This window comes from Mustelus asterias, chromosome 1 (assembly GCF_964213995.1).
Source record: "Mustelus asterias chromosome 1, sMusAst1.hap1.1, whole genome shotgun sequence".
Classification (NCBI taxonomy): domain Eukaryota; kingdom Metazoa; phylum Chordata; class Chondrichthyes; order Carcharhiniformes; family Triakidae; genus Mustelus; species Mustelus asterias.
This window is the reverse complement of record NC_135801.1, coordinates 105,194,665-105,221,157: the sequence shown is the minus strand read 5'-3', so window position 1 is coordinate 105,221,157 and position 26,493 is coordinate 105,194,665. Positions and strand designations below refer to the sequence as shown.

At 42.1% G+C, this 26,493-nt stretch overlaps 1 protein-coding gene across 3 annotated transcripts in view; it reads right to left on the bottom strand.

Annotated features, from left to right (window-relative positions):
- The window catches only part of LOC144495708 (kelch-like protein 5), a 122,116-nt gene that overhangs the window by 19,608 nt on the left and 76,015 nt on the right, over positions 1–26,493 (bottom strand). For all 3 annotated transcript variants that reach the window (XM_078216066.1, XM_078216074.1, XM_078216057.1), the window contains one exon: positions 2,095–2,281. In XM_078216066.1, the coding sequence (XP_078072192.1) occupies positions 2,095–2,281 (187 nt within the window). The remainder of the gene's footprint in view (positions 1–2,094; positions 2,282–26,493) is intronic.

The window sequence follows — 26,493 nt, the reverse complement described above, 5'->3', positions numbered from 1 at the left end:
GTTCGTATGCAATGTAAAGGATAAAAGTGATGTTTGGTCGAATGGCTCTGATAACTCCCAGTCCTTGCGTCCGATCAACAGGATTATTGTTTGTGTGAAAAAAATTGTTACAATAACTAATTTGCTTTCTGCCAGCTTGGGCTTGTTTCCTTTGTCCCACTCTCGTGGTTTAATTTCAATTGGTGTTCTAGATGTACCTTTTCTATGCTTGGGGACATTGTGTGACCTCTGCTTCCGAAAGGCTGACCATGATGCACGTGACACTGCTGAAGTTTCACATTAAGGCCAGTGTGTATCCATTGGGTCCTCTTTGCGAGGCTTCATTGTTTGCCTCTTCAAAATTGATAAGATGAAGTTTTGCCAGCCCCTCCATAGAACTCAATTCTTTGACATTAATGATCAGCCATATGGCTCTTTTCTGCACATTGTTAAAGCATAGAAGAGACATTTAAGTTCGCACAGTCAGAAGTGGACAAGGTACTATTTGATCAGAATGCTGTACAGTTTCAGCATAACATCCCCAATTCGTATTTTAATAATTTGGCTATTTTATTTCAGTATTATTTTACTTTGATAATTATTGCTTTCTAGTGACTGGACATAAACAGCATTTGACAGAGCAATACGTTGGCTGCGTTCAGCGGCTCGTTTGTTAGTTCCAATATGTTACATCGATCAGCAACTTGTGAACCTTTTCCCCTATTAGGACATGTGCCTTGTTCCAGGTTGATAAAGTGGTATGCATGCTTTGTTGCTAAATACCATTTCTATTTCTTACTTTAATGAATGTTGTGCTTATCAAAGGAAGGAGCATTAGCATCAAGGAATAGATCAGTTACCCCACTTCTGGCATCCAGTGGCAGAATGCAGCAATTCCAGGTCAAATTTAGCACTTTCAGCTGTACAATAAAACCCTCAATACTGCCTCAGGTATTTACCATAATATTGGCTTTTGATAAAGCTAATTGATACCACTTCTGTTTCATATCTTCATGGATGATTCCCACCATTCCGATATTTTGATTGAGTAGATTTGGCCCTCACCAAAGTAACAGTTATGGTTTTAATGCTTTGGTATTGTAAATTTTAGAGACAAAGGGAGATAGCATATGGTGTCATAAATACTGCAGCACTTCTGTGATTTCATGAAGAGGTTAGGATTGGACAGAATTGTTGGGTTTGTTCTGCCTTTGTATAGTGCACTGAGGACTATAAAGACATTGTACATCTTTTTCCTCTTCCCCTACAGTTGGTTGGATGACCCCCCACAGTTCTTCGATTTGCATAGGAAGTACCGCACCAGAAAGATTTTTAAAAATGCCTCTGGCAGCTAGGCTTCACTTTAGGTTGCATCTGTCATGTACTTTGGAGTGCGGTGTGTCTGCCCATAGTTTGCCAGTTGGTAACGTACTGCATACTTACCCCGAATATTAGATTATAAAATAAATATGCTAAATTGTTTTATCTTTCCAAATTTGTATGTATCGGGAAAGGTATAGTTGCGGCAAATGAATAGTGAATATCTGAAATCATTTTTTTGACAAGTGTAATATAGTTCATTTTTTTGTTTGATAAATATTTTATTCTTTGTATTAAAAGTACATCAGCTGACTTCTTGTTCAGTAACTTATCTCCATAGTTTCTCAAAAAAAAAGCTATGATCTTTCAGGTCAGAATTCACTCTGACTTGTCCAGTATTAACATCAGCTGGGATCAAAACACTTCGCATCGCTTTAACCAATCAACGAGTTCAATTGCCTTGCAAACAAATACTACCCAAATGCAGGACTGTATAAATAAAGGTATCTTCTTAACTATACAGGATTAGATGCAACTGTATGGCAGCTGCTCTACTTGGGAGAATTGGCATTCTCAAGAAACAGCCTGTAAAAAACCTAATTTGGTTTACAAGCAAGAGATGTCTTTAACACAGCTGGAATATCTATAACAAAGTATGAACTCATCACAGTAAACTGCTTTCTCTGTATCATAAAATCTGTTAAAAACACACACATCAGCCAGCAATATTGAGCAGGAGAGGTTAGTGCCAAAAAAATATTCAACATGAGTACAAAATTATTCAATTCTCAGTACCTTTTGTTGCATCCATTCCTCCAACTGCGAACAGCACACCGACGGTAGATTTCCTAGGTTTAGTCCGAGGACTCTGCAGCATATTTCGTCGCTCTGGTAGCAGGTGATATTTCATTGCTTCCATAATGAGTCTTTGGCATTCAATATCATCCCTAAATAGCATATTGTTCTCCATGTCTGCAAGAAACTATTAGGAACAATTCAAATTCAAATAAACTTCTATTATTAACTGAAAGTAATGCAAAACATTCAATTTAACAGGAAGGTAAATAAATTCACAGTTATAAAACTACAACTTTTTCAATTTCCTTCTATAAAAAAGAACAAAGAACAGTACAGCACAGGAAACAGGCCCTTCGGCCCTCCAAGCCTTTGCCGCTCCTTGGTCCAACTAGACCAATCGTTTGTATCCCTCCATTCCCAGGCTGCTCATGTGACTATCCAGGTAAGTCTTAAACGATGTCAGCGTGCCTGCCTCCACCACCCTACTTGGCAGCGCATTCCAGGCCCCCACCACCCTCTGTGTAAAAAAACGTCCCTCTGATATCTGAGTTATACTTCGCCCCTCTCAGCTTGAGCCCGTGACCCCTCGTGATCGTTACCTCCGACCTGGGCAAAAGCTTCCCACTGTTCACCCTATCTATACCCTTCATAATCTTGTACACCTCTATTAGATCTCCCCTCATTCTCCGTCTTTCCAAGGAGAACAACCCCAGTCTACCCAATCTCTCCTCATAGCTAAGACCCTCCATACCAGGCAACATCCTGGTAAACCTTCTCTGCACTCTCTCCAATGCCTCCACGTCCTTCTGGTAGTGCGGCGACCAGAACTGGACGCAGTACTCCAAATGTGGCCTAACCAGCGTTCTATACAGCTGCATCATCAGACTCCAGCTTTTATACTCTATACCCCGTCCTATAAAGGCAAGCATACCATATGCCTTCTTCACCACCTTCTCCACCTGTGTTGCCACCTTCAAGGATTTGTGGACTTGCACACCTAGGTCCCTCTGTGTTTCAATACTCCTGATGACTCTGCCATTTATTGTATAACTCCTCCCTACATTATTTCTTCCAAAATGCATCACTTCGCATTTATCCAGATTAAACTCCATCTGCCACCTCTCCGCCCAATTTTCCAGCCTATCTATATCCTGCTGTATTGCCCGACAATGCTCTTCGCTATCCGCAATTCCAGCCATCTTCGTGTCATCCGCAAACTTGCTGATTACACCAGTTACACCTTCTTCCAAATCATTTATATATATCACAAATAGCAGAGGTCCCAGTACAGAGCCCTGCGGAACACCACTGGTCACAGACCAACAGCCGGAAAAAGACCCTTCGACCACTATCCTCTGTCTCCTATGGCCAAGCCAGTTCTCCACCCATCTAGCCACTTCTCCTTGTATCCCATGAGCCTTAACCTTCTTAACCAACCTGCCATGTGGGACTTTGTCAAATGCCTTACTGAAATCCATATAGACAACATCCACGGCCCTTCCTTCATCAACCGTTTTTGTCACTTCCTCAAAAAACTCCACCAAATTTGTAAGGCACGACCTCCCTCTTACAAAACCATGCTGTCTGTCACTAATGAGATTGTTTCGTTCTAAATGCACATACATCCTGTCTCTAAGAATCCTCTCCAACAACTTCCCTACCACGGACGTCAAGCTCACCGGCCTATAATTTCCTGGGTTATCCCTGCTACCCTTCTTAAACAACGGGACCACATTCGCTATCCTCCAATCCTCAGGGACCTCACCCGTGTCCAAAGAAGCGACAAAGATTTCCGTCAGAGGCCCAGCAATTTCACCTCTCGTCTCCCTGAGCAGTCGAGGATAGATGCCATCGGGCCCTGGGGCTTTGTCAGTTTTAATGTTCCCTAAAAAACCTAACACTTCCTCTCTTGTAATGGAGATTTTCTCCAACGGGTCAACACCTCCCTCCGAGACACTCCCGGTTAAGACGCCCCTCTCCTTCGTGAATACCGATGCAAAGTATTCATTTAGGATCTCCCCTATTCCCTTGGGTTCTAAGCATAATTCCCCTCCTTTGTCCCTGAGAGGTCTGATTTTCTCCCTGACAACTCTTTTGTTCCTAACGTATGAATAGAATGCCTTAGGATTCTCCTTAATCCTGCCTGCCAAGAACATCTCGTGACCTCTTTTTGCCCTTCTAACTCCCCGTTTGAGTTCTTTCCTACTCTCTCTGTATTCCTCCAGAGCTCCATCTGTTTTCAGTTGCCTGGACTTAACGTACGCCTCCCTTTTCATTTTAATCAGATCCTCAATTTCCCTGGTTATCCACGGCTCTCGATTCCTACCTTTCCTTTTTACAGGCACCTGCCTATCCTGCAGCCTTATCAATAGTTCCTTAAAAGACTCCCACATGCCAGACGCGGACTTACCCTCGAACATCCTCTCCCAATCAATGTCCACCAATTCCTGCCTAATCCGGCTATAGTCAGCCTTCCCCCAATTTAGCACTCTGCCCGTAGGACAGCACTCATCCTTGTCCATTACTATCCTAAAGTTAACAGAGTTGTGGTCACTATTTGCCACATGTTCCCCTACCGAAACTTTGACGACCTGACCGGGCTCATTTCCCAGAACTAGGTCCAGTATAGCCCCCTCTCTAGTCGGGCTATCTACATACTGTTCCAAAGAACCTTCCAGTACGCATTTTACAAATTCCTCCCCGTCCGGACCCCCAGCTCTAAGCACTTTCCAGTCTGTGCCAGGGAAATTAAAGTCCCCCACTACAACAACCCTATGTTTTCTGCACCTATCCAGAATCTCCTGACATATCCTTTCCTCCACTTCCCTGTGGGCTGTTGGGTGGTCTGTAGTACGCCCCCAGCATAGTGACTGCACCCTTCCTGTTTCTGAGTTCCACCCACAGCGACTCAGTACATGACCCCTCTAAGTTGTCTACCCTCTGCACCGCGGTAATATGCTCCTTAACTAATATCGCTACTCCCCCACCTTTTTTAGCCCCTCCTCTGTCTCGCCTAAAACACTTATACCCCGGAATATTCAGCTGCCAGTCCTGTCCTTTTAACCAAGTTTCCGTCACCGCAACCACATCCAAATTCCGCATAAGCATTAAGGCCCTAAGTTCGTCTGTTTTACCCGTTACACTCCTCGCATTGAAGCAGATGCACTCCAGACCTCCAGGCCCAGTCAGGTCCTCCTCCTCCAGAGTGCTCCTCTTCTTAGCTAGCCTTGCCCTGGCCCCCAGCTCAACCCCAGCCTCAATATTTACTGACCTCCTGTTTTGTTCCCCACCCCCCTGCCACACTAGTTTAAATCCTGCCGAAACACTCTAGCAAAAGATACATTTCTTGGTTATATATTTTACATTAATTTGGAGTAGAGATTTTAATTTGCAATGAACTTAAACACTGAAACTAGCAAATAAGACATGCCTCACTAAACTACTGCACTGTGTTCTTGTAATGAAAAACCGAGATTATTGTTACTTAAGTAGGACAGTAGGTATTGACTTCCCCATATTTTTAAATAAGTTCATCCTTCATTTACAAATTCTAGGGAAAGACCACTCAGTGACACTATATTCACATGGTCAAGTGAGATGTAGATTAAGGATGTTCGGGCAGAGCAAGGGTTAATATGGGTCTGGAGAATAGTTCCGCCCATGGTACAATGTAGAGGGTCACATGATGGTAGACTGTGTGTTGTAGAGTCTGGAAGAAGCCAGCATGGTGACAGCACCCGTCAAGGCTGTGCTTTGATAGGCATATAGTTATAAATGGGTAATGTTTAACCATACAACCCTCCAGACTTCTTTGTGAGACACCAAACAACCTTACAACATGAGACAATAAGGCTTCATTCAGAATCGCATTTTTAGTTCTTTGACTGGAGACTTGACGTAGCATGTTGCCCTCAGCAACAGAGAGAACACTCAAAAATCAACAGTAAACACTCCAACAAGAATCCAAAAATAATGAACAGCATGTCAGGAAAGGATCTTGCCTGTGCAAAATGAACTTTTACAAAAGAAAGACCAATTAATTAGTTATTTACTAATTTGTTCAAATTCCACAGGCTACTTTTATATATCAGAGTAGTGTAGAAATTGGTGTGATTCTGGCAAATACATGTTCAAGCCAGAACAAAGTGCTTATTATCCAGAGTTGGCAAAAATCTTGCCATCCAAACAGTTCCAGGAAGCTGCCTTCTAGACGGCCTAAGCAAGAAACCCAGCAATTGTCCCAAAAAACAACTGCTGCATCAATATAACAGACAAATATGAAAACAATCACTTGTATTCTGTAATGCTCCTTACTTACAGGATAATGGCCCTGAAAATCTGTGGTTAGTCCTGTGGACTCCCACTATGACTTTGACAGGAGTGAGGCCTGCAATACCTCAGCGACCAGGAAGATGCGGGAATCCATCTAAGGCAAATACGTGTCCAAATATAAGGGATCAATTTTTACTTTCACATAAGTTACAAGCAGTCTCTTGAAATCTAGACATCACTCCCTGAGAACTGGCAAACCTCACAGTTAGTAACTGAGCCAGATCCCAACACAGATTCAATCCCTGCAGATTTTCAGTTTTAATACTAGAGGAGAAAAGAATTATGGTGGACACCAGGTATGAGGATGTGGGAGAGGCACTAAAAAGATCAGATTGAAAATGAAAGCACAGTTGAGGAGGAGGAGTTGTGAGGCGATTTTTGGAAGCAGGGAGAGAGGTAATTAATTGGAGTGGACTGGACAGAGAATCCCAGATGGCAAGAATAAAATAGCTAAACAAGGAGTCACTTGAAATGGAAGAAACAATGGATCAGGAGCTGTTTAATACTATAAAAGAGGAAATGTAAGGCAGAAGATCAATCAGCAACTGTAGGTTAGTCCATGGAATAAATTTGTAAACAAGTACCAGAATTTGGAAATTATTGCCCTGGAGCTCAGGGAGCCAATGGAGCTTGGAGAACGTAGGTTGATAGGAACGTGGACCTCTGTGCTGGAGAGCATTGGGCGTTGATTAGTAGAAATTTGTGAAGTTTTGGTGTGGAAAGACTAGCTGGAAGGGTGCTGGAAAAATCAAACCTTTGTCTAAAGATTTTAGCAGAAGGAAAGAGATGGAAGCAGGGACAGGCAATGCTGAGGAAGTGAAAGAAAATGGTTTTAGTAATAGCTCAGAGGTGAAACTGAGCTCAGGATCACATAGTATCACTTATTCACCTGTAGTTTGAAGGAGTAGCTACAAAGTGGAGTACATTATTCATTTTCATGCATGATAAAACCAGCTGTTTTTCCATGTGAAGTTGACTGATGCACTGCAGCATCCTCCTTTGAAGGGAGGAAAGGGATGCTATAACTGGGATCCACCAGCAAATGGAAGTGCAGCCAAAATCCATGGATTTTGCAATGGCGGGGGGGTAATCTTCCATGATCTGAAAGAGGGTTTCTTTCTGAGCCGACTAGTTAAATCATAAAACTTTCAAAGGCCACGTCCCAGCTGATTTTTCCTTTGTTGGTTAATGGCAATATCCTTCTAATAAATGAAGATTAAACGAATGAAAAAAATTTAAATACATTAAACCCGGAATCTCCAAGGACTTTCATTCATTGCAGCAGACAGCTTCGTTCGGACTCCGGTGGATTCCTCATTTATGAATGTAAACCAAGTCTCCGTTGTACTTCCAACTAATTTATGGCTGTGCTTGATGGGAATGCTTCATTTTCTATTCAGTATTTCACACTTCACAAAAATATTTTAAAATGAACTATTAATTTATACAATTAAGTAGATAAGAGGTTGACATTTTAGTAAGGCTATGAACAATGACAAAACAAAATAAACAAAGTAATATAATAAAATGAACACAATAATGGATATCTGAAAATTGAACAAGCACTTGAAAAAAATACTAGTTAACATTTTTGACTTTTTAAAACATGAAAAGTACTATATTTTCTCCCTTCAGATTCTGGTGTACATTTCAGAATTTTCCTTTTGTGTTCTACAATAATTATTTGCAGGTAATGATGTAAATTCTCTCAACCTACTTAATCACTAGGGATGATAGATATATAAAACACTTACATGCACATATTGCCTTTATTGTAATAAAACTTGTCAAGGTGCTTCACAGAGAATTATAAAGCAAAATTTGACCCTGAACCACATAAGGCAATGTTAGGACAGATGGCTAAAAGCTTGGGTCAAACAGGTTGTTGTAAGAAGTACCAGAAGGAGGTGGAGAGACGGAGATTTAAGGAAGGAATTCCAGAACTTAGGGTCCAGACAGCTGAAGCCAAAGTCAGCAACGGTGGAAAAAATAAATTCAGGGATGTTCAGGAGGCCAGAATTAGATGAGTGCAAATATCTCAGAGGTTTATGGTGCTGGAGGAGATTATAGAGGAAAAAATAGAGAAGAAAGGCCCTGGGGGGCTTTGTAAACAAGGATAAGAATTTTAAAACTGAAGTGTTGCTTAAGCAAAAGCTTGAGTAGGTCAGCAGGCATAGGGGTAATTGGTGGACAAACTCGTTGCAAGTAAATGCAAGGACAACAGAGTTTTGGATGACCTTAAGCTTCAGTAGGTACAATGTGGGAGGCTGGCCATGATTGCATTGGAATAGCCAAGTCTAGAGATCACAAAGACTTAAATGAAGATTTCAGCAGCACAAAAGCTCAGGCAGGAGTGAGTTTGGTGATGTTACAGTGGTGGAAATTGGTAGCCTTAGTGATGGTATAGCAATGTGATTGGGAGTTTATCTCAGGATCAAATATCACACCAAAGTTGCAAACAGATTGATTCAATCTCATCTCTCGCCAGGGGAGGAATAGATTTGGCCGCTAGGAAATGTAATTTGTTGTGGTATGGACAAAAGACAATGGTTTCAGTCTATCCCATAATTAATTAGAGGAAATTTCTACTCATCCAGTACTGGATGTCAGGCAAGTATTCTGTTAATTAAGTGACAGTGGAGCAGTTGAAAGGTGCGGTGGTGAGGTAGAACTGGGCATTGTCAGAGTACATGTAAAAATTTACACATTTTAGGAGCAGCATGCAAATAGATATAAGAGATGGCCAAAGATAGATCCTTGGGGGGTCACCAAGGATAATGGCAAGAGGGAGGAAGGAGAAGCCATTTCAGGTAATGCTTTGGCTAAGATAGATAAAAACAGAACCCAGGTTACTGCAGTCCTACCCAGTTGGTCAGCAGTGGAGAGATGTTGAATGGTTTAGTCAACCATGTCAAAACCTGCAGACAGGTTGACAATGACAGTTTAAATATGAAACCAAATAAATGTAAAAATAAATAATTTCTAAGGTTCTAATGATGAAGGTTAATCATTATGGTCTCAAGTTTGTACAACTAATAAGAATTTGGATCATGAATACACATATTCAAATCTTTTTCAAATCTCTTGTAATAGCCCTATTATATACGCACAGTCACGTGTTTTCAGATGATTTCTCCCTGAAATTTCAGCAAAGTCTAATTTGAACAAAGTTAATATTTTGAGAACACTGTCAATAACCAAACCAATAACTTCTACTTGTTATATCTCTAAAATAATAAAATGTAATTTTGAAGCTAGTGGTAGAGTTATTCTTTGTAACTGAGGTATACGAGCAGATCACATTCAGAAGACCAAAGTCCTCCATCAGCAAGCTCCAAATGCACACTCGCCAGCCCCATTGATAGGGATTCATGATGAGTGCCTGGAAAATGTGGAACATTTTCAGTATCTTGGAGGTTATCTTTCACAGAAGACTGACATTGATAACCATTTAGGACAGAGATGAGGAGAAATTTCTTCACCCAGAGAGTGGTCAGCCTATGGAATTCACTACCTTAGAAAGTAGTTGAGCCCAAAACATAGAATGTTTTCAAGAAGCAATTAGATATAGCATTTGAGGTGAAGGGGATCAATGGATATGGGGGGAAGGCAGGATCAGGCTATTGAATTGGATGATCAGCCATTATCATAATGCATGGTGGAGCAGGCTCAAAGGGCTGAATGGCTTCCTCCTGCTCTTATTTTCTATGTTCTATGTCTATGAAGAAAACCAGCATCACCTGAAATCTGCTTTGGCCACCTGTGGAATAAAGTGTGACATTAACACTTAAATCAAGCTCGTGGTCTACCATATGGTTGTGAATCCTTCCTTACCATACAGGGCTGAAACATGGACAACATATAGGAGGTACCTGAAAGCATTGCAGTCATACTATCAATGCTGCCAATCTTACAAATTAAGACAGGACAGACACTCTAACATCAATGTCCTCTCACAAACAGACACCACAAGCTTTGAGGCTATGATTATCCACCATCACTTCATTGGGTTGGTCATATGGTTCAGATGTCAGATACCAGGCTACCAAAGCAGGTGATCTTCTCCCAACTTAGTCAGGACAGAAGACAGAACTAACACTTCAAGGATGTGCTGAAAACCACCATGAAACAATGCAACTTTGTCATCAAATCCTGAGTGACCATTGCCTTGGGTCGAACCAGGTGGCAGCAATGTCTTGGGAAGGATCCTGTCATTTTGAAGCCCAACAACAGGGAAGAGGAAAAGCGAAAGCGGCAAAAAAACACACCGTGACTCAAACTGATAATAACAACCAGGCATTCCACATGACAACAAATGTCTGACATGCCATGAAGTCTGCAGATCCCAAAATGGTCTCATAGGACTCTTGGAAAACAATCACTTCACTAGCGAAGGATAGCCAACAATAATAATGATTAGAGAGACCATAAATTGAATTTTAGCTTTCTTTTAAAGAACACATGGGTTTTACTTTCCCAATGCTAATTAAAATCTCTAATGGATGGAGGTTGCCAGACGAGCAAAATATACAAACATATAAACAAAGTGCAGGTGTAGGCCATTCAGCCTCTTGAGCCTGCTTCATCATTTATTAAATTCATGGCTGATCTAATAGTAACCTCAAATATGCATCCCCCCCATCCCGAAACCCTATCACCCTCTTGCTTACTATTAGGAAAACAAAGGTAGTTTCAAGGGATTTATATTTGTATTGGTAAACATTAGAAACAAGGTATAGTTTTAAGTGGGTTTAATTTAATGTTTCAGTGGCAGGAAGAGTAAAGCCTACAACTAGATTCATGCTGGACAAAAGTGTTTATATGTGTAGAGGTTGGTTTCGATTCCAACTGCGATTCTATTATGCTTAGAGAGGGTTACGGTGTGAAGAGTAGACTGGAGTAACAGTAGTTACTTAGTAACTGGGAAACTTTTAAGGTAGGAAGGCTTTTTGTTCTTCGTTTAGCTGAATTTTTGCAGTTGGAGACAAGACACTGGGGAGTGAACATCTCTCAACTCTGTCAGAAGACTGGACAGGACAAGACAAGGTAGCTGCAAAGAGGCGGGTTGCCCAAAGAACCAGATGGAGTCCAGATAACTGGGGAATTGGGACATAAAGAATGTCTGAAGAAGACTGAGGTTAAGAGAACAGAGACCAGGGTACTGTTCAGGAGAATTCAAGGGGAAAAGTAAATAAAGTATTCTGAGTTAAACAAACAGTTTCGGTAACTAGATTTAAAGTGGGAAAGCAGAGTTCAGAGGTAAATCAAAATATTGATGCCATCTTAATAGAGTCTAGGAATCAACAGTTGAAGCAATTGTGAACAGTTTATATGATAGCTAAGACAAATAAATCTGAAAGGGGAAATGGTAAAACCTGGATTCTGGATTCACTGTTAATAGTAGAGTAGAAGCTTTGTTTAAAAGAGTCATTTGGAAAACCTGGACTGGATTTTGGAATGCAAATAGCTGATGGAAGGAAAGCAGTGTTGTGAAAGAAGGTTTTAATGCATTTTTTTTGGGAATGGAGTTTGGGAACACTCACGTGACAATCATCTGGGAGAAATTCTAAGGCGAAATCTCAAACCGCAGCCATCTTGTGTGTTTAAAGGGACATTATGTTACTGAGACCGTTGTAGCTTAAGATACACTTTGTTATCCATGTTAATCTTAAAATCTGTGTGTATTTGTTAAGATAAGTGGGGAGTAAAGGAGTATTATATCATAATCCAAATTTCCATGTTTAATAAATGTTTTTTCTTGTTGTTAAAACTCTGTTCCTCCATGTTTTATAAAAGAAGTTGCAATCTTTTGAGCCACGGTTCCATTTTAGGATCTTCCCATCCAGTTATAACATCAACTGGGATCGTAAGACTTACCAAGAATCAATTCACCTCTGCCTTAAAAATATTCAAAGACTCTACTTCTATCACCTTCTCAGGAAGATAATTCCAAAGACTCACGACTCTTGGAGAGAAAATAATTTTACCTCATCTCTGTTTTAAATGTGAAACCCCTTATTTTTAAACAGTGACCCATAGTTTTAGATTCTCCTGCAAGAGGAAATATCCCCTCCACATCAACCTTGTCAAGACCCCTCAGGATCTTATATGTTTCATTCAAGTCACCTCTTACTCTTCTAAACCTCAGGGGATACAAACCTGGCTTGTCCAACCTTTCCTCCTAAGACAATCCACCCATTCCAGGTTTAGTTTGAACATAGAACATAGAACAGTACAGCACAGAACAGGCCCTTCGGCCCACGATGTTGTGCCGAGCTTTATCTGAAACCAAGATCAAGCTATCCCACTCCCTATCATCCTGGTGTGCTCCATGTGCCTATCCAATAACCGCTTAAATGTTTCTAAAGTGTCTGACTCCACTATCACTGCAGGCAGTCCATTCCACACCCCAACCACTCTCTGCGTAAAGAACCTACCTCTGATATCCGTCCTGTATCTCCCACCACGAACCCTATAGTTATGCCCCCTTGTAATAGCTCCATCCACCCGAGGAAATAGTCTTTGAACGTTCACTCTATCTATCCCCTTCATCATTTTATACACCTCTATTAAGTCTCCCCTCAGCCTCCTCCGCTCCAGAGAGAATAGCCCTAGCTCCCTCAACCTTTCCTCATATGACCTACCCTCCAAACCAGGCAGCATCCTGGTAAATCTCCTCTGCACTCCTTCCAGCGCTTCCACATCCTTCCTATAGTGAGGTGACCAGAACTGCACACAATATTCCAAATGTGGTCTCACCAAGGTCCTGTACAGTTGCAGCATAACCCCACGGCTCTTAAACTCCAACCCCCTGTTAATAAAAGCTAACACACTACAGGCCTTCTTCACAGCTCTATCCACTTGAGTGGCAACCTTTAGAGATCTGTGGATATGGACCCCAAGATCTCTCTGTTCCTCCACAGTCTTCAGAACCCTACCTTTGACCCTGTAATCCACATTTAAATTTGTCCTATCAAAATGAATCACCTCACATTTATCAGGGTTAAACTCCATTTGCCATTTTTCAGCCCAGCTTTGCATCCTATCTATGTCTCTTTGCAGCCTACAACAGCCCTCCACCTCATCCACTACTCCACCAATCTTGGTGTCATCAGCAAATTTACTGATCCACCCTTCAGCCCCCTCCTCTAAGTCATTAATAAAAATCACAAAGAGCAGAGGACCAAGCACTGATCCCTGCGGCACACCGCTAGCAACCTGCCTCCAATCCGAAAATTTTCCATCGACCACCACCCTCTGTCTTCGGTCAGACAGCCAGTTGCCTATCCAATCGGCCAACTTTCCCTCTATCCCACACCTCCTCACTTTCATCATAAGCCGACCATGGGGGACCTTATCAAACGCCTTACTAAAATCCATGTATATGACATCAACTGCCCTACCTTCATCAACACACTTAGTTACCTCCTCAAAAAATTCTATCAAATTTGTGAGGCACGACTTGCCCTTCACGAATCCGTGCTGACTATCTCGGATTAATCCGCATCTTTCTAAATGGTCGTAAATCCCATCCCTAAGGACCCTTTCCATCAATTTACCAACCACCGAAGTAAGACTAACCGGTCTATAATTACCAGGGTCATTTCTATTTCCTTTCTTAAACAGAGGAACAACATTCGCCATTCTCCAGTCCTCTGGCACCATCCCCGTGGACAGCGAGGACCCAAAGATCAACGCCAAAGGCTCTGCAATCTCATCCCTTGCCTCCCAAAGAATCCTAGGATACATTTCATCAGGCCCAGGGGACTTATCGACCTTCAGTTTATTCAAAACTGCCAGGACATCCTCCCTCCGAACATCTATTTCCTCCAGCCTATTAGCCTGTAACACCTTCTCTTCCTCAAAAACATGGCCCCTCTCCTTGGTGAACACTGAAGAAAAGTATTCATTCATCACCTCGCCTATCTCTACTGACTCCAAACACAAGTTCCCACTACTGTCCTTGACCGGCCCTAACCTCACCCTGGTCATTCTTTTATTCCTCACATAAGAGTAAAAAGCCTTGGGGTTTTCCTTGATCCGACCCGCCAAGGACTTCTCATGTCCCCTCCTAGCTCTCCTAAGCCCCTTTTTCAGCTCATTCCTTGCTAACTTGTAACCCTCAATCGAGCCATCTGAACCTTGTTTCCTCATCCCTACATAAGCTTCCCTCTTCCTTTTCACAAGACATTCCACCTCTTTTGTGAACCATGGTTCCCTCACTCGGCCATTTCCTCCCTGCCTGACAGGAACATACCTATCAAGGACATCCAGTATTTGTTCCTTGAAAAAATTCCACTTTTCATTAGTTCCTTTCTCTGACAGTTTCTGTTCCCAACTTATGCCCCCTAATTCTTGCCTAATCGCATCATAATTACCCCTCCCCCAATTGTAAACCTTGCCCTGCCGTACGGCCCTATCCCTCTCCATTGCAATAACAAAAGACACCGAATTGTGGTCACTATCTCCAAATTGCTCTCCCACAACCAAATCTAACACTTGGCCCGGTTTATTTCCCAGTACCAAATCCAATGTGGCCTCACCTCTAGTCGGCCCATCCACATATTGTGTCAGGAAACCCTCCCGCACACACTGCACAAAAACTGCCCCATCCAAACTATTTGACCTACAAAGGTTCCAATCAATATTTGGAAAGTTAAAGTCCCCCATGACAACTACCCTGTGACCCCCACACATATCCATAATCTGCTTAGCAATTTCTTCCTCCACATCTCTATTACTATTTGGGGGCCTATAGTAAACTCCTAGCAACGTGACCGCTCCTTTCCTATTTCTAACTTCAGCCCATATTACCTCAGTGTGCAGATCCCCCACGAAGTGCCTTTCCGCAGCCGTTAAACTATCCTTGATTAACAATGCCACTCCTCCACCTCTTTTACCAGCTTCCCTACACTTAGTGAAACATCTATACCCCGGAACGTCCAACAACCATTCCTGTCCTTGTTCTACCCACGTCTCCGTAATGGCCACAACATCGTAGTCCCAAGTACCAATCCACGCCCCAAGTTCATCTACCTTGTTCCGGATGCTCCTTGCATTGAAGTAGACACACTTCAACCCACCTTCCTGTCTACCAGTACCCACCCTTGACCCTGATACCTTCCCCAATACCTCACCACCCTCACTGACTTCTGGACTACAACTCCCTTTCCCACTCCCCTGACAAATTAGTTTAAACCCCCCTGAAGAGCCGTAACAAATTTCCCTCCGAGGATATTGGTGCCCCTCTGGTTCAGGTGCACCCCGTCCTGTTTGTACAGGTCCCACCTTCCCCAGAACGTGTTCCAATTATCCACGTATCTGAAACCCTCCCTCCTACACCATCCCTGCAACCACATATTTAACTGCACTCTCTCCCTGTTCCTCAACTCGCTATCACGTGGTACCGGCAACGTACCAGAGATGACCACATGTTTCGTCTTGGCTCTCAGCTTCCAGCCCAGCTCCAGAAATTCCTGCTTTAAATCCCCGTCCCTTCTCTTACCTATGTCATTGGTACCAATGTGCACCACGACTTGTGACTGTTTCCCATCCCCCTTCAGAATCTGGAAAACACGGTCTGAGACATCACGGACCTTGGCATCCGGTAGGCAACATACCATCCGTGAGTCTCTTTTGCTGCCACAGAACCTCCTATCTATCCCTCTAACTAACGAGTCCCCAATAACTATCGCCCTCCCGCTCTCCCCCTTTCCCTCCCGAGCCACAGAGACGGACACAGTGCTGGAGATCCTCTCACTGCGGCTCCCCACTGGTATGTCATCCCCCTCAACCGTATCCAAAGCGGAATACTTGTTGCTAAGGGGAACGACCACCGGGGATCCCTGCTCGGACTGCTTCCTCCCAGCCCCTCTCACCGTCACCCATCTGTTTTCAATCCTCGGAGTAACTGTATTCCTAAAGCTTGTGTCTATGGCCATCTCTGCGTCCCTGATTGGTAAATCTTTTCTGAATTACTTCCAATGCATTTACATCATTCCTTAAAAAAGATAACCAATACTGTACACAATATTCTAGATTTGTCCTGCACAACTGAAGCATTTCTACTTTTGTATTCAAGTCCCTTCGCAATAAACAAGGATATTCTATGAGCTTTCATAATTCCTTGCTGTATCTGCATACTAGCCTTTTGTGATTCATGCACTTGGACACCCAGATCCATCTGCACCTCAGAGCTCTGCAATCTCTCACAATTTAGATAATATACTTAATTTGTATTCTTCCTGCCAAAATGGACAATTTTACATTTTTTCACATTATACTCCATTTGCCAAATCTTTGCCCACTCACTTAACCTAGCTATATCTTTCTGGAGCCTCGTATCCTCTTCATAACTTACTTTCCTATCTATCTTTGCATCATCACCAACTGTGGCTATTGCCCCTTCAATCCCTTCATTTAAGTCATTTATATAAATTGTAAACAGTCAAAGTCTAAGCATTGATCTGGGAACTCATTAAATTTTGTTTAATTTAATTAAATCATATTTTTTCCAAAGTCCATTTCTTTCCAATAGTTTCCAAGCCTCCCAATTCATTAATATTCAACAGCACCAAAGCCAACCTTCCATCTCTTGCACTCTCTGATTATCTTCTTTCCCAGTGGCACAACACTCATTACATCTTGTCAACCTCTGAAAAATACCCATTTATGCCTACTCTCTGCTTCCTGTTAGCCAACCAATCTTCTATCCATGCCACTATGTTACCCCCTACAGCATGAGCTTTCATTTTTCGCAATAACCTGTAATGTGGCACTTTATCAAATGTCTTCTGGAAATCTAAGTACAAAAGTATATCCGTCAGTTCTCCTTTATCCACATCACATGTTAGTTCCTTAAAGAACTCCAATAAGTTGGTTAAAAATGATTTCCCTTTCAGAAAACACAGTTAACTCTGCCTGATTACCTTGAGAATATCCAAGTGCATGGCTATAACATCTTTAATAATAGCTTCTAACATTTTCCCCATGATGGATGTTAAGCTACCTGCCCTGTATTTACCTGCTTTCTATCTCCCTCCTTTTTTTAAATAATGGAGTTACATTTGCTTTCTTCCAATCTAATGGGATCTTCCTGAATCTAGGGAGTTTTGGAAAATTAAAACTAACGGGCATCAACTATCTCATAGACACTTCTTTTGAGAGCCTGGGATGATGTTCATCAGGACCCGGGCTGTTGTCGGCCCACAGCTCCAACAATTTACTCAATACCACTTCTTTGGTGACTGTAATTTTCCTGAGGTCTTCCTTCCCTTTCATTTCCTGATTTATGAGCTGCTTCTGGGATGTTACTTGTATCCTCTATAATGAAGACTGATGTAAAATACCTGTTCACTGGCTAGTGGACCATTATTAAAGTTTCAAGAACCTGATGAACCAGATCAATGCATTTAGGTTGAAGATCAGATCTGTTGCAAAATGTAATATATACTAAAAATAAATGAAAGTTAAAGGAAATCTTCAAGTAGAATTTGAAATCTGCCTTTATGGATCCAAAGAATTGTATGAAGTGTGATGGATGATTTTTGTCACTTCTCATCATGGGTGTAATAAATCAAGTATACAGTGATTGGGCCCCATGGAGTTCAGTATGAGCTTCCATTATTATTTTAAAAATCACGTGTTATAAAGTTGAAAATATAACTCAAAGCTATTAGGAAACCAGAACCTCACCTCAGATTTCTAGCAGGATCTGAAGAACATGGATCTATCAACTTTGTCTTGCAGATAAATGATCAAAAGCACTAGCAATATTCAGTTTTGCCTTCCTGACTTTGAAAATGCACTTTTTGTCTGCATCAAAGTGAAAGTAGCTTGTTGATAGATGAAAAAAAAATGTCTTTTGGCTTCAAACTGAACACTGTGATATGCATTTCCACCATGAGAAATAATGAAGGGCAAAATTTTGAGGCCTTTACAGATTCACTGCTTAAGATGGTATAGAAAATACAATGTCATTTTAAGATACTGAACAGGACAGCAGGGCACAGCTGAGAATCAATTGCTTAGAATAGTTAGCAAAGAAGGGAAAAAATAAAAACGGGCACAGGAGATGCAAAGTTTAACAGTGCTATGTAACAGTGCAAATAATCAGCAGATGGGAGATCAGAAAAGGATGGCTTATACAAAGAAAACCAAAGTAGCACAAATTAGGATTGGAAGGATCACAATAAAACAATGACAATAAAGAAAATATCATGTAGAATAAAAAGGGAATATGCAAAAAAGAAAATTTGCACATGATGCCAAACATATGCAGAATTGTTTAAAAATAGGGCACTAAAAGTGCAACCATTAAAAGAGATTTGAGTAGAACCTAGCAGAGCAAAAGCACACTGTATTAATGCTAACTTAATATTTTGCTTCAACCATCACAATGTAAGAGGAGAATAGGATATCCGAGGCATGAAAAAGACTACAGGTTTAGGCGAGGGAGAAACTTACAGGTATGGAGAGAAAAACTAAAATGGATAAACTGCTCAGATTGAAGCCAGAAAATTATCCAGATCCAGATGGTTGTCACTCAAGGATATTAAGATATAGTGGCATGGTGGTTAGCACTGCTGCCTCATCCAATCTTGGATGACTGTGTGGAGTTTGCACATTCTCCCCGTGTCTGTGTGGGTTTCCTCTGGGTGCTCCAGTTTCCTCCCACAGTCCAAAGATGTGCCAGTTAGATTGATTGGCGTGCTAAATTGCCCCGAGTGTCAGGGGGGATAAGAGGGTAAATACATGGAGTTACAGGGATAGGGCCTGGGGTGGAATTGTTGTGGGTGCAGGTTCAATGGGCCGAATGGTCACCTTCTGTACTATAGGGATTCTATGATTTTTTTTAAAAATGAAGAAATTAACTTAGAAAGATCAAAAATAGGGCAGACCTCCCTTGTGGGCAAATGCTTCTCTTAGCACCACGGCCAGGCAATACAATAGTTCACGGCACATTAAAATGAAAATCTTGTTCAGGAGAGATGAATGCCCAAATGTAGTTTCAGCCAATTTTATAGCTGGATTGTTGGCTAAAGATGAAAATTTTTTTTTGGTGTACTCTTGTTACTTTCTGAATGTGGATCTTTGCTGCAACAGTGTTTTGACAACAGTTGTGAAAATTTTCTAGATACTTAAGGAAAATAGTCAAACCCAATTATGCAGTCTTCCGAAGACCTTTTTTCTTTATTCTATGATGGCAAACTGCTTTTGGAGAAACTTGAAGTTCTAACTTTTGACTGATTCCTTCAATCTAACTTTGCATCTTCTACAACTGTGGCACCTGTATTCTTACTTAGCTATCTTGCTGAGATGTCACAGTCTACTTGAAAAGACAATAGACAGGATTTTCCAGTCATTCCCACCAACAGAATCTTCTAGACCCTTCCTTCATGGGTTCCCCGGCAGTGGAGGGTGCAAGCAATGAGAAACCCAATTGACAGTGACGGGACTGAAAATCTCATTGCCGGCCAATGGTGGGCTTCCCCTTTGCCACAAAACAGGTCATGAGGGCTGCGGAAAATCCTGCCCAATATATGTGGACACAGATGAGGAAAAATAAAACCTGAAGTTTGCATTGCTATAAACTGAAATTCCTGAAAATTCAGAAACAGCAGACATTTTTAATCTGCATGGATATATGGAAATGGCAATAGCCATCCCATTTGCTGGTGCATCTGTTAATAAATTATATAGTTGATCCCAGTTTACTAGAACACTGTTTTTCCCAGATTCCAAGACAGATTCCAGTTGAATCTCATCGGAATATAGAATGAAACAGCTGTGTGAAAACTAATCGCAGGAATTTGAATGTTCAAACTCGATTACTACACTAAAATGGTGAAAGATTAAATTCTTTTAAATTAAAACCATTTAATGCAAACAGGAAAATAGCTTATGTACATAACTGTAGGAACACGTGACTCTAAAGTACACATTTTCTTCAGAATTCAATTTTGCTACTTAGCGAAAAACAGATTCTCTCATGTTTTTATTAAATCATAAGCTAAGCCTTCATGATTTTTTTTTTACACAGTACAAGTCACTTCCATATTTTATGGTGCTTGATCACATACAAGTTACAAAGTTACAAGAATTGGTTGGAGAATGTGGGGTTGATTTCCTTGGATCAAACAAGGACAAGGGGCGATCTGATACAGGTGTCCATGATCATGACAAGTTTAGATAAGTTAGACAAATAAAAGCTGTTTCTATTATTTGATAGTGCAAGGATAAGGGAGCAAAGATTTAAGGTTTTGGTCAAGAGATGCAAGGGAATGCGAGGAAGAACTGCTTTTACACAGAGTTGAAATGACCCAGAACCTGCTGCCTACAAGATGTCAATGTCATATGACATTGTGAAGCTTTATCAATGTCAATTACATTGTTACATTGTTAAAGGAAACAGGTGATGAGTATTTGAACACATATAAATGGGGACAGCTGGGACACTGTGTAGAGGTGAGAGGTGTAGACACTGATTTTGACTTCACCAACCAGTGTGGATCTTGTGAATAGTGGAAATGATCAATGATTTCAAAACGAAATTGGATAGACACTTGAGGGAAATAAACTGCAGTGCTTCGGAGATAAAGCTGGGGAATGGGACTGACTCTCCACGGAGAGTCAGCATGAATTTGATAGGCTGGATTGCCTTCTTCTGTGTCATCATGATTCTATCTTGTAAAACGGAATGAAAGAGAAGGCTTCTGAACAGAGTTCTGAAGATAAGTCACAAGAATACAAGAAACAGGAGCAGGAATAGAATATATGGCCTGTCAAGCCTGCTCCACCATTCAATACCATCATAGATGATATTGAACTTCAATTTCAGTTTCCCACCCGCCCCCCACATCCCTTAATTCCTTGAGATACCAAAAATCTGTTTAACTCAGCCTTTCAAAGTACTTAACGATGGAGCATCCACAACCCTCCGGGGTAGAAACATACATAGAAACAAACGTAGAGAATTCACAAACCTTTCAGTGAAAAGTAATTTCTCCTCATCGCAGTACTAAATGATTTGTCCCTTATCCTGAGACTGTGCCCCCATGTTTTAGACAACCCAACCAGTGAAAACAATCCCTCAGCGTCTTTCCTATGAAGCGCCTTCAGAATGTTGTAGGTTGCAATGAAATCACCTCTTATTCCTTTAAATTCCAGAGAATACAAGCCCAATTGACTTAGTTTCACATCATGGGATAATCCCCTCATCGCAGAGACCAATCTAGTGAACCTTCACTGTACTGCCTCCAATGCAAGTATACACTTTTTTAAAATGTGGAGACCACAATTGCACACAGTATTTCATAAATTTTTTAAAAATTCATTTTTTGGGATCTGGGCGTCGCTGGCTAGACCAACATTTATTGCCCAGCTCTAGTTGTCCTTGAGAAGGTAGTGGTGCCTTCTTAAACTCCTGCAGTCCCCGAGGTGTAGGTATACCCACGGTGCTGTTAAGGAGGGATTTCCAGGATTTTGACCCAGCAACAGTGGAAGAACGGCGATATATTTCCAAGTGAGGATGGTGAGTGGCTTGGAGTGAAACACCAGGTGGTGGTGTTCCTAGGTTTCTGCTGTTTTTCTCTTTCTAGATGGTAGTGGTTGTGGATTTGGAAGGTGCTGCCTCAGGAACCTTGATGAGTTCCTGCAGTGCATCTTGTAGATGGTAGACACAAGTGCCATTGTTCATTGGTGGTGGATAGGGATTGAATGTTTGTGGAAGGGGTAGCAGTCAAATGGGCTGCTTTGTCCTGGATGGTGTCAAGTTTCTTGAATGGTGTTGGAGCAGCGCTCATCCAGGCAAGTGGGGAGTATTCCATTGCGCTCCTAATGTGCCTTACGGTGGACAGGCTTTGGAGATTCAGGAAGTGATTACTCGCTGTAGGATTCCTAGTCTTTGACCTGATCTGGTAGCCACAGTATTTATATGGCTAGTCCAGTTCAGTTTCTGGTCAATGGTAATCCCCAGGATGTTGATAGTGGGGATTCAGCAATGGTAATGCCGTTGAATGATGGTTAGATCCTCTCTTGTTGAAGATGGTCATTGCCTGGCACTTGTGTGGCATGAATGTTACTTGCCACTTGTCAGCCCAAGCCTGGATATTGTCCAGGTCTTGCTGCATTAAGACATGGACTGCTTCAGTATCTGAGGAGTCGTGAATTATACTGAATATTGTGCAGTCATCTGCGAACATCCCTATTTCTGACCTTATAATGGAAGGAAGGTCCCTGATGAAGCAGCATGTCCTGGAGCTGAGATGCTTGTGACCTCACCAAAACCCTGTACAATTGCAGCAAGACTTCTTTATTCCTGTACTCCAAACTCCTTGCAATAAAGGCTATTTGCCTTCCTTTCGGACTTGAAACATTAACTCTCTCTCCATAGATGCTACCACACTTGCTGAGCTTTTCCAGCACTTACTGTTTTAGTTTAGTTTATTTAGTTTGTCACAAGTAGGCTTACATTAACAATACAATGAAGTTACTGTGAAAATCCCCTAGTCGCCAAACTCCGGCACCTATTCGGGTACAGTGAGGGAGAATTTAGTTTAGCATGGCCAGATCACCTAACCAGCATGTCTTTCGGACTGTGGGAGGAAACCGGAGCACCCGGAGGAAACCCACACAGACACTGGGAGAATGTGCAAACTCCGCACAGACAGTGACCCAAGCTGGGAATCGAACCCAGGTCTCTGGCACTGTGAGGGAGCCGTGTTAACCACTGCGCCACCGTTTTTATTTCAGATCTCCAGCATCTGCGGTATTTTGTTGTATTATACAGAATAGAAGAGGATGAACAAGGTCGGAAGAGATGTTAAGAATGGAAACAGGCCTGTGTGTAGCTTAAACATTGGCATAAAGTAGCTGAACTAAATGGCATGTTTCTGTGCTGTATGTTAAAAGTATTAACTAAGTTTAAGTGTGTACAGTGTGAAAGTGGGGGTCTCACTGGTCAATATTTTATTGGGATTGTGCAATTCCTCATGCTCTAAGCTTGTCCTCATCAGTAACCTTGTAAATACGGCCCGAACCATTTGCTCACCATGCAAGCTTGATATCAAAATAGGTTGAAACAAAACTATCCTGCGGGATAATGGCAATCCCAATCAGATCATTGCTCACTGTATATTGTGCAAATTCATGAATGGGCCTAAGGCAGCCAGTTTCAGTGCTGGAAAGTGCCCAATCTGCCTCAGATTACCCTGGAAGGATAAGATGTCTTAAAAATTTTATAAAGAGGCGAAGCTGGCCATTTCATGCTGCGACTTTGCAGTACCAACACGAGTGGTATTCTGCACTAACAGGATGCTGCTGTGAAGCCAGAAAGACTTTCTGCCCATCACACAGATGAGTAATGTTGTATATGAATTTCAGTACCAATGTGATGCCAGGTATGTAGGCTGGATGACCCAATGGGCGGCTGATCACATCACATAGCATGTCCCTTCAGTTGTTCGAAACAGGGCATGTACTGACCGTACTCAACAAGCCCTCGCTTGCCAAGTTCGGAAGATAGTGTTCAACATTAGTGGGGAGGTTTCACAGCCTCGTTTGTTCCGAAATCGTAAAATCCCACCCAAGGTTAACGGACCTTTCCACGGTCCGCCCCTTGCCCGCTCCAATTCCCGTGGCAGGCGGGACGGCAAAATTCCGGCCTAGACGTGATTGCATAACAGTTGGCAAACTATCCTGATGAGTGCTAAGAATTACACTGACAATCAATTTAATGGCCTAAATTTTACACTCTCCCAGTGGGTTTTGAGGTGGTGGGGAGGGGAGCATGAAATTTCATGGACGGATTCCCTCTGGGACTCGAACACAATTTTATGGCGAGGTGGGTAAGACTTCGACTGGGAAGCCTGCTCTTTTCCCTTTTAAGACCTTTAATTGGCCAACTCCAGTGCATCCCCTACCCAGTTAGCCTGTCTCTTAATGCACACCGGCTCCCTCCACTTGGTCCCAGGCACAGCACTGCAGTGCCTGAAGAGCTGTCAGCTGGGGAGAGAGAGAGATGCTGGCATTGATAGTGAAGCAGGGGGTGGTGGAATGGGAGAGGGGTTGTTATGCTCTGATCTCAATGCAATCGGCTTTACTGGCGTGTTTAGGCATCCCCCCCTCCCCCCCACATCTTTTTTTGACAAAGTGTCTTAAGAATCATAGAATCCCTACAGTGCAGAAGGAGGCCATTAGGCCCATCGGGTCTGCACCAACCACAATCCCATCCAGCCCCTATCCCCATAGCCCCACATATTTCCCTGTTAGTCCCCCTGACAAAAAGGGGCAACTTACCATGGCCAATCAACCTAATCTGCACATCTTTGGACTGTGGGAGAAAACTGGAGCACCCGGAGGAAATCCATGCAGACACGAGGAGAATGTGCAAATTCCACACAGTCAGTGACCCAAGCCAGGAATCGAACCCGGATCCCTGGCGCTGTGAGGCAGATCTTGCAAGAAAACCTGCATGTTTCTCTGGAGAGGAAGTTACCGGTTTTCAGTCAGGCCCTGACACTTTGCCATTTTTTGGTAAGATTCTGTCCAGAGAGTCTGGATAAATGGGCAATTGTTAGGTGAGTAAAACTGTTACTGCTGGAGTGCCACAGGGATTAGTGCGAATGGCTCAACTATTCATGGTCTATATTAATGGCTTGGATGAAGGGGCTGACTGTATTGTAGCCAAATTACTGATGATATGAAGATAAATAGGAAAGGAAGTTACAAGGAGGATACACAGAGTCTGCAAATGGATATTGATAGGTTAAGCAAGTGGGCAAAAGCTTAGCAGTTGGTGTATAATATGGGAAAATGTGAGTTTGTCCACTATGGCAGGAAGAATAGAAAAGTAGAGTATTATTTTATTGAAGAGTGATGACAGAATGCTGCAGTATAGAGGAAGCTGGCTGTCCTTGTACATGAACCACAAAGAGTTAGCATGCAGGTACAGCAAGTAATTAGGAAGGCAAATAGAATGTTGGCCTTTATTACAAGGGGACAGAGCACTGAAGTGGGAAAGTCCTACCACAACTCTACGGGGCATTGGTGAGACCACAGCTAAAGTACAGTGCGCAGTTTTAGTCACCTTAAGGAGGAAATACTTGCATTGGAGGCAATTCAGGGAAGATTCACTAAATTGATTCCTGGGTTGAAGGTGCTGTCTTATGAGGAAAGGTTGAGTAGGTTGGGCATATTATCAATGGACTTTAGAAGATTAAGAGATTATCTTATTGAAACATAAAAAGATTCTGAGGAAGTTTGATAGGGAGGATACTGAGAGGATGTTTCACCTCGAGGGGGAATCTAGAACTGGGGGCCACAGTTTCAAAATAATGGGTCTCCTATTTAAGACAAAGATGAGGAGGAATTTCTTCTCTGAGGGTTGTTAGTCTTTCAAATTCTCTCCCCCAGTGAGCAGTGGAAGCTGGATCATTGAATATATTCAAGACGGGGTTGGGCAGACGTTTGATTGACAAAGAAAGTGACGTTAAAGCCACATCGGACTAGCTGTGATTTTATTGACAAGCAGAGCATGCTCAAGGGGCCAAATGGCCTACTTCTGCTCTTATTTCTTATGTAATTATAGAAAGCACTTTTGGCAGATCTGGATACCACAGCTGATGACAGGATTCGAGCGGCAAAAGTAGGTGAATAGACCTCAGGAATACCTGGGGAACGGTTAACATGTCGTTCAGATGTGACACAAAATACCATTGTGATGAACTGATCAAAGCAAAACAGTAGGGTTCTCAAAGTGACAAAGTAACTGTGGAGTTAGATATTGGCTGCACTTTGAGAGTGTGTGGAACAGTTTGGTTAAAATGTTATCGATATTCACTCAGTAGTGAGGCTTGATGCAAGGTCAGGTAGTGCAAAAGTTCTACTTTTAGGTTCAAGGTCACTAAAAAGAGTGGTGACTCCATGCAAAATAGCTGGATTATCCACTTTATTAGCACTGATGTGGTCTAGAGTGAGATACCTTTGCAATTAAGTAAAGCTTTCATGAGATGGGTAGAAATGAAAATGGACATGGAGTATGATGAGGTAATTGTTTTTGGATAG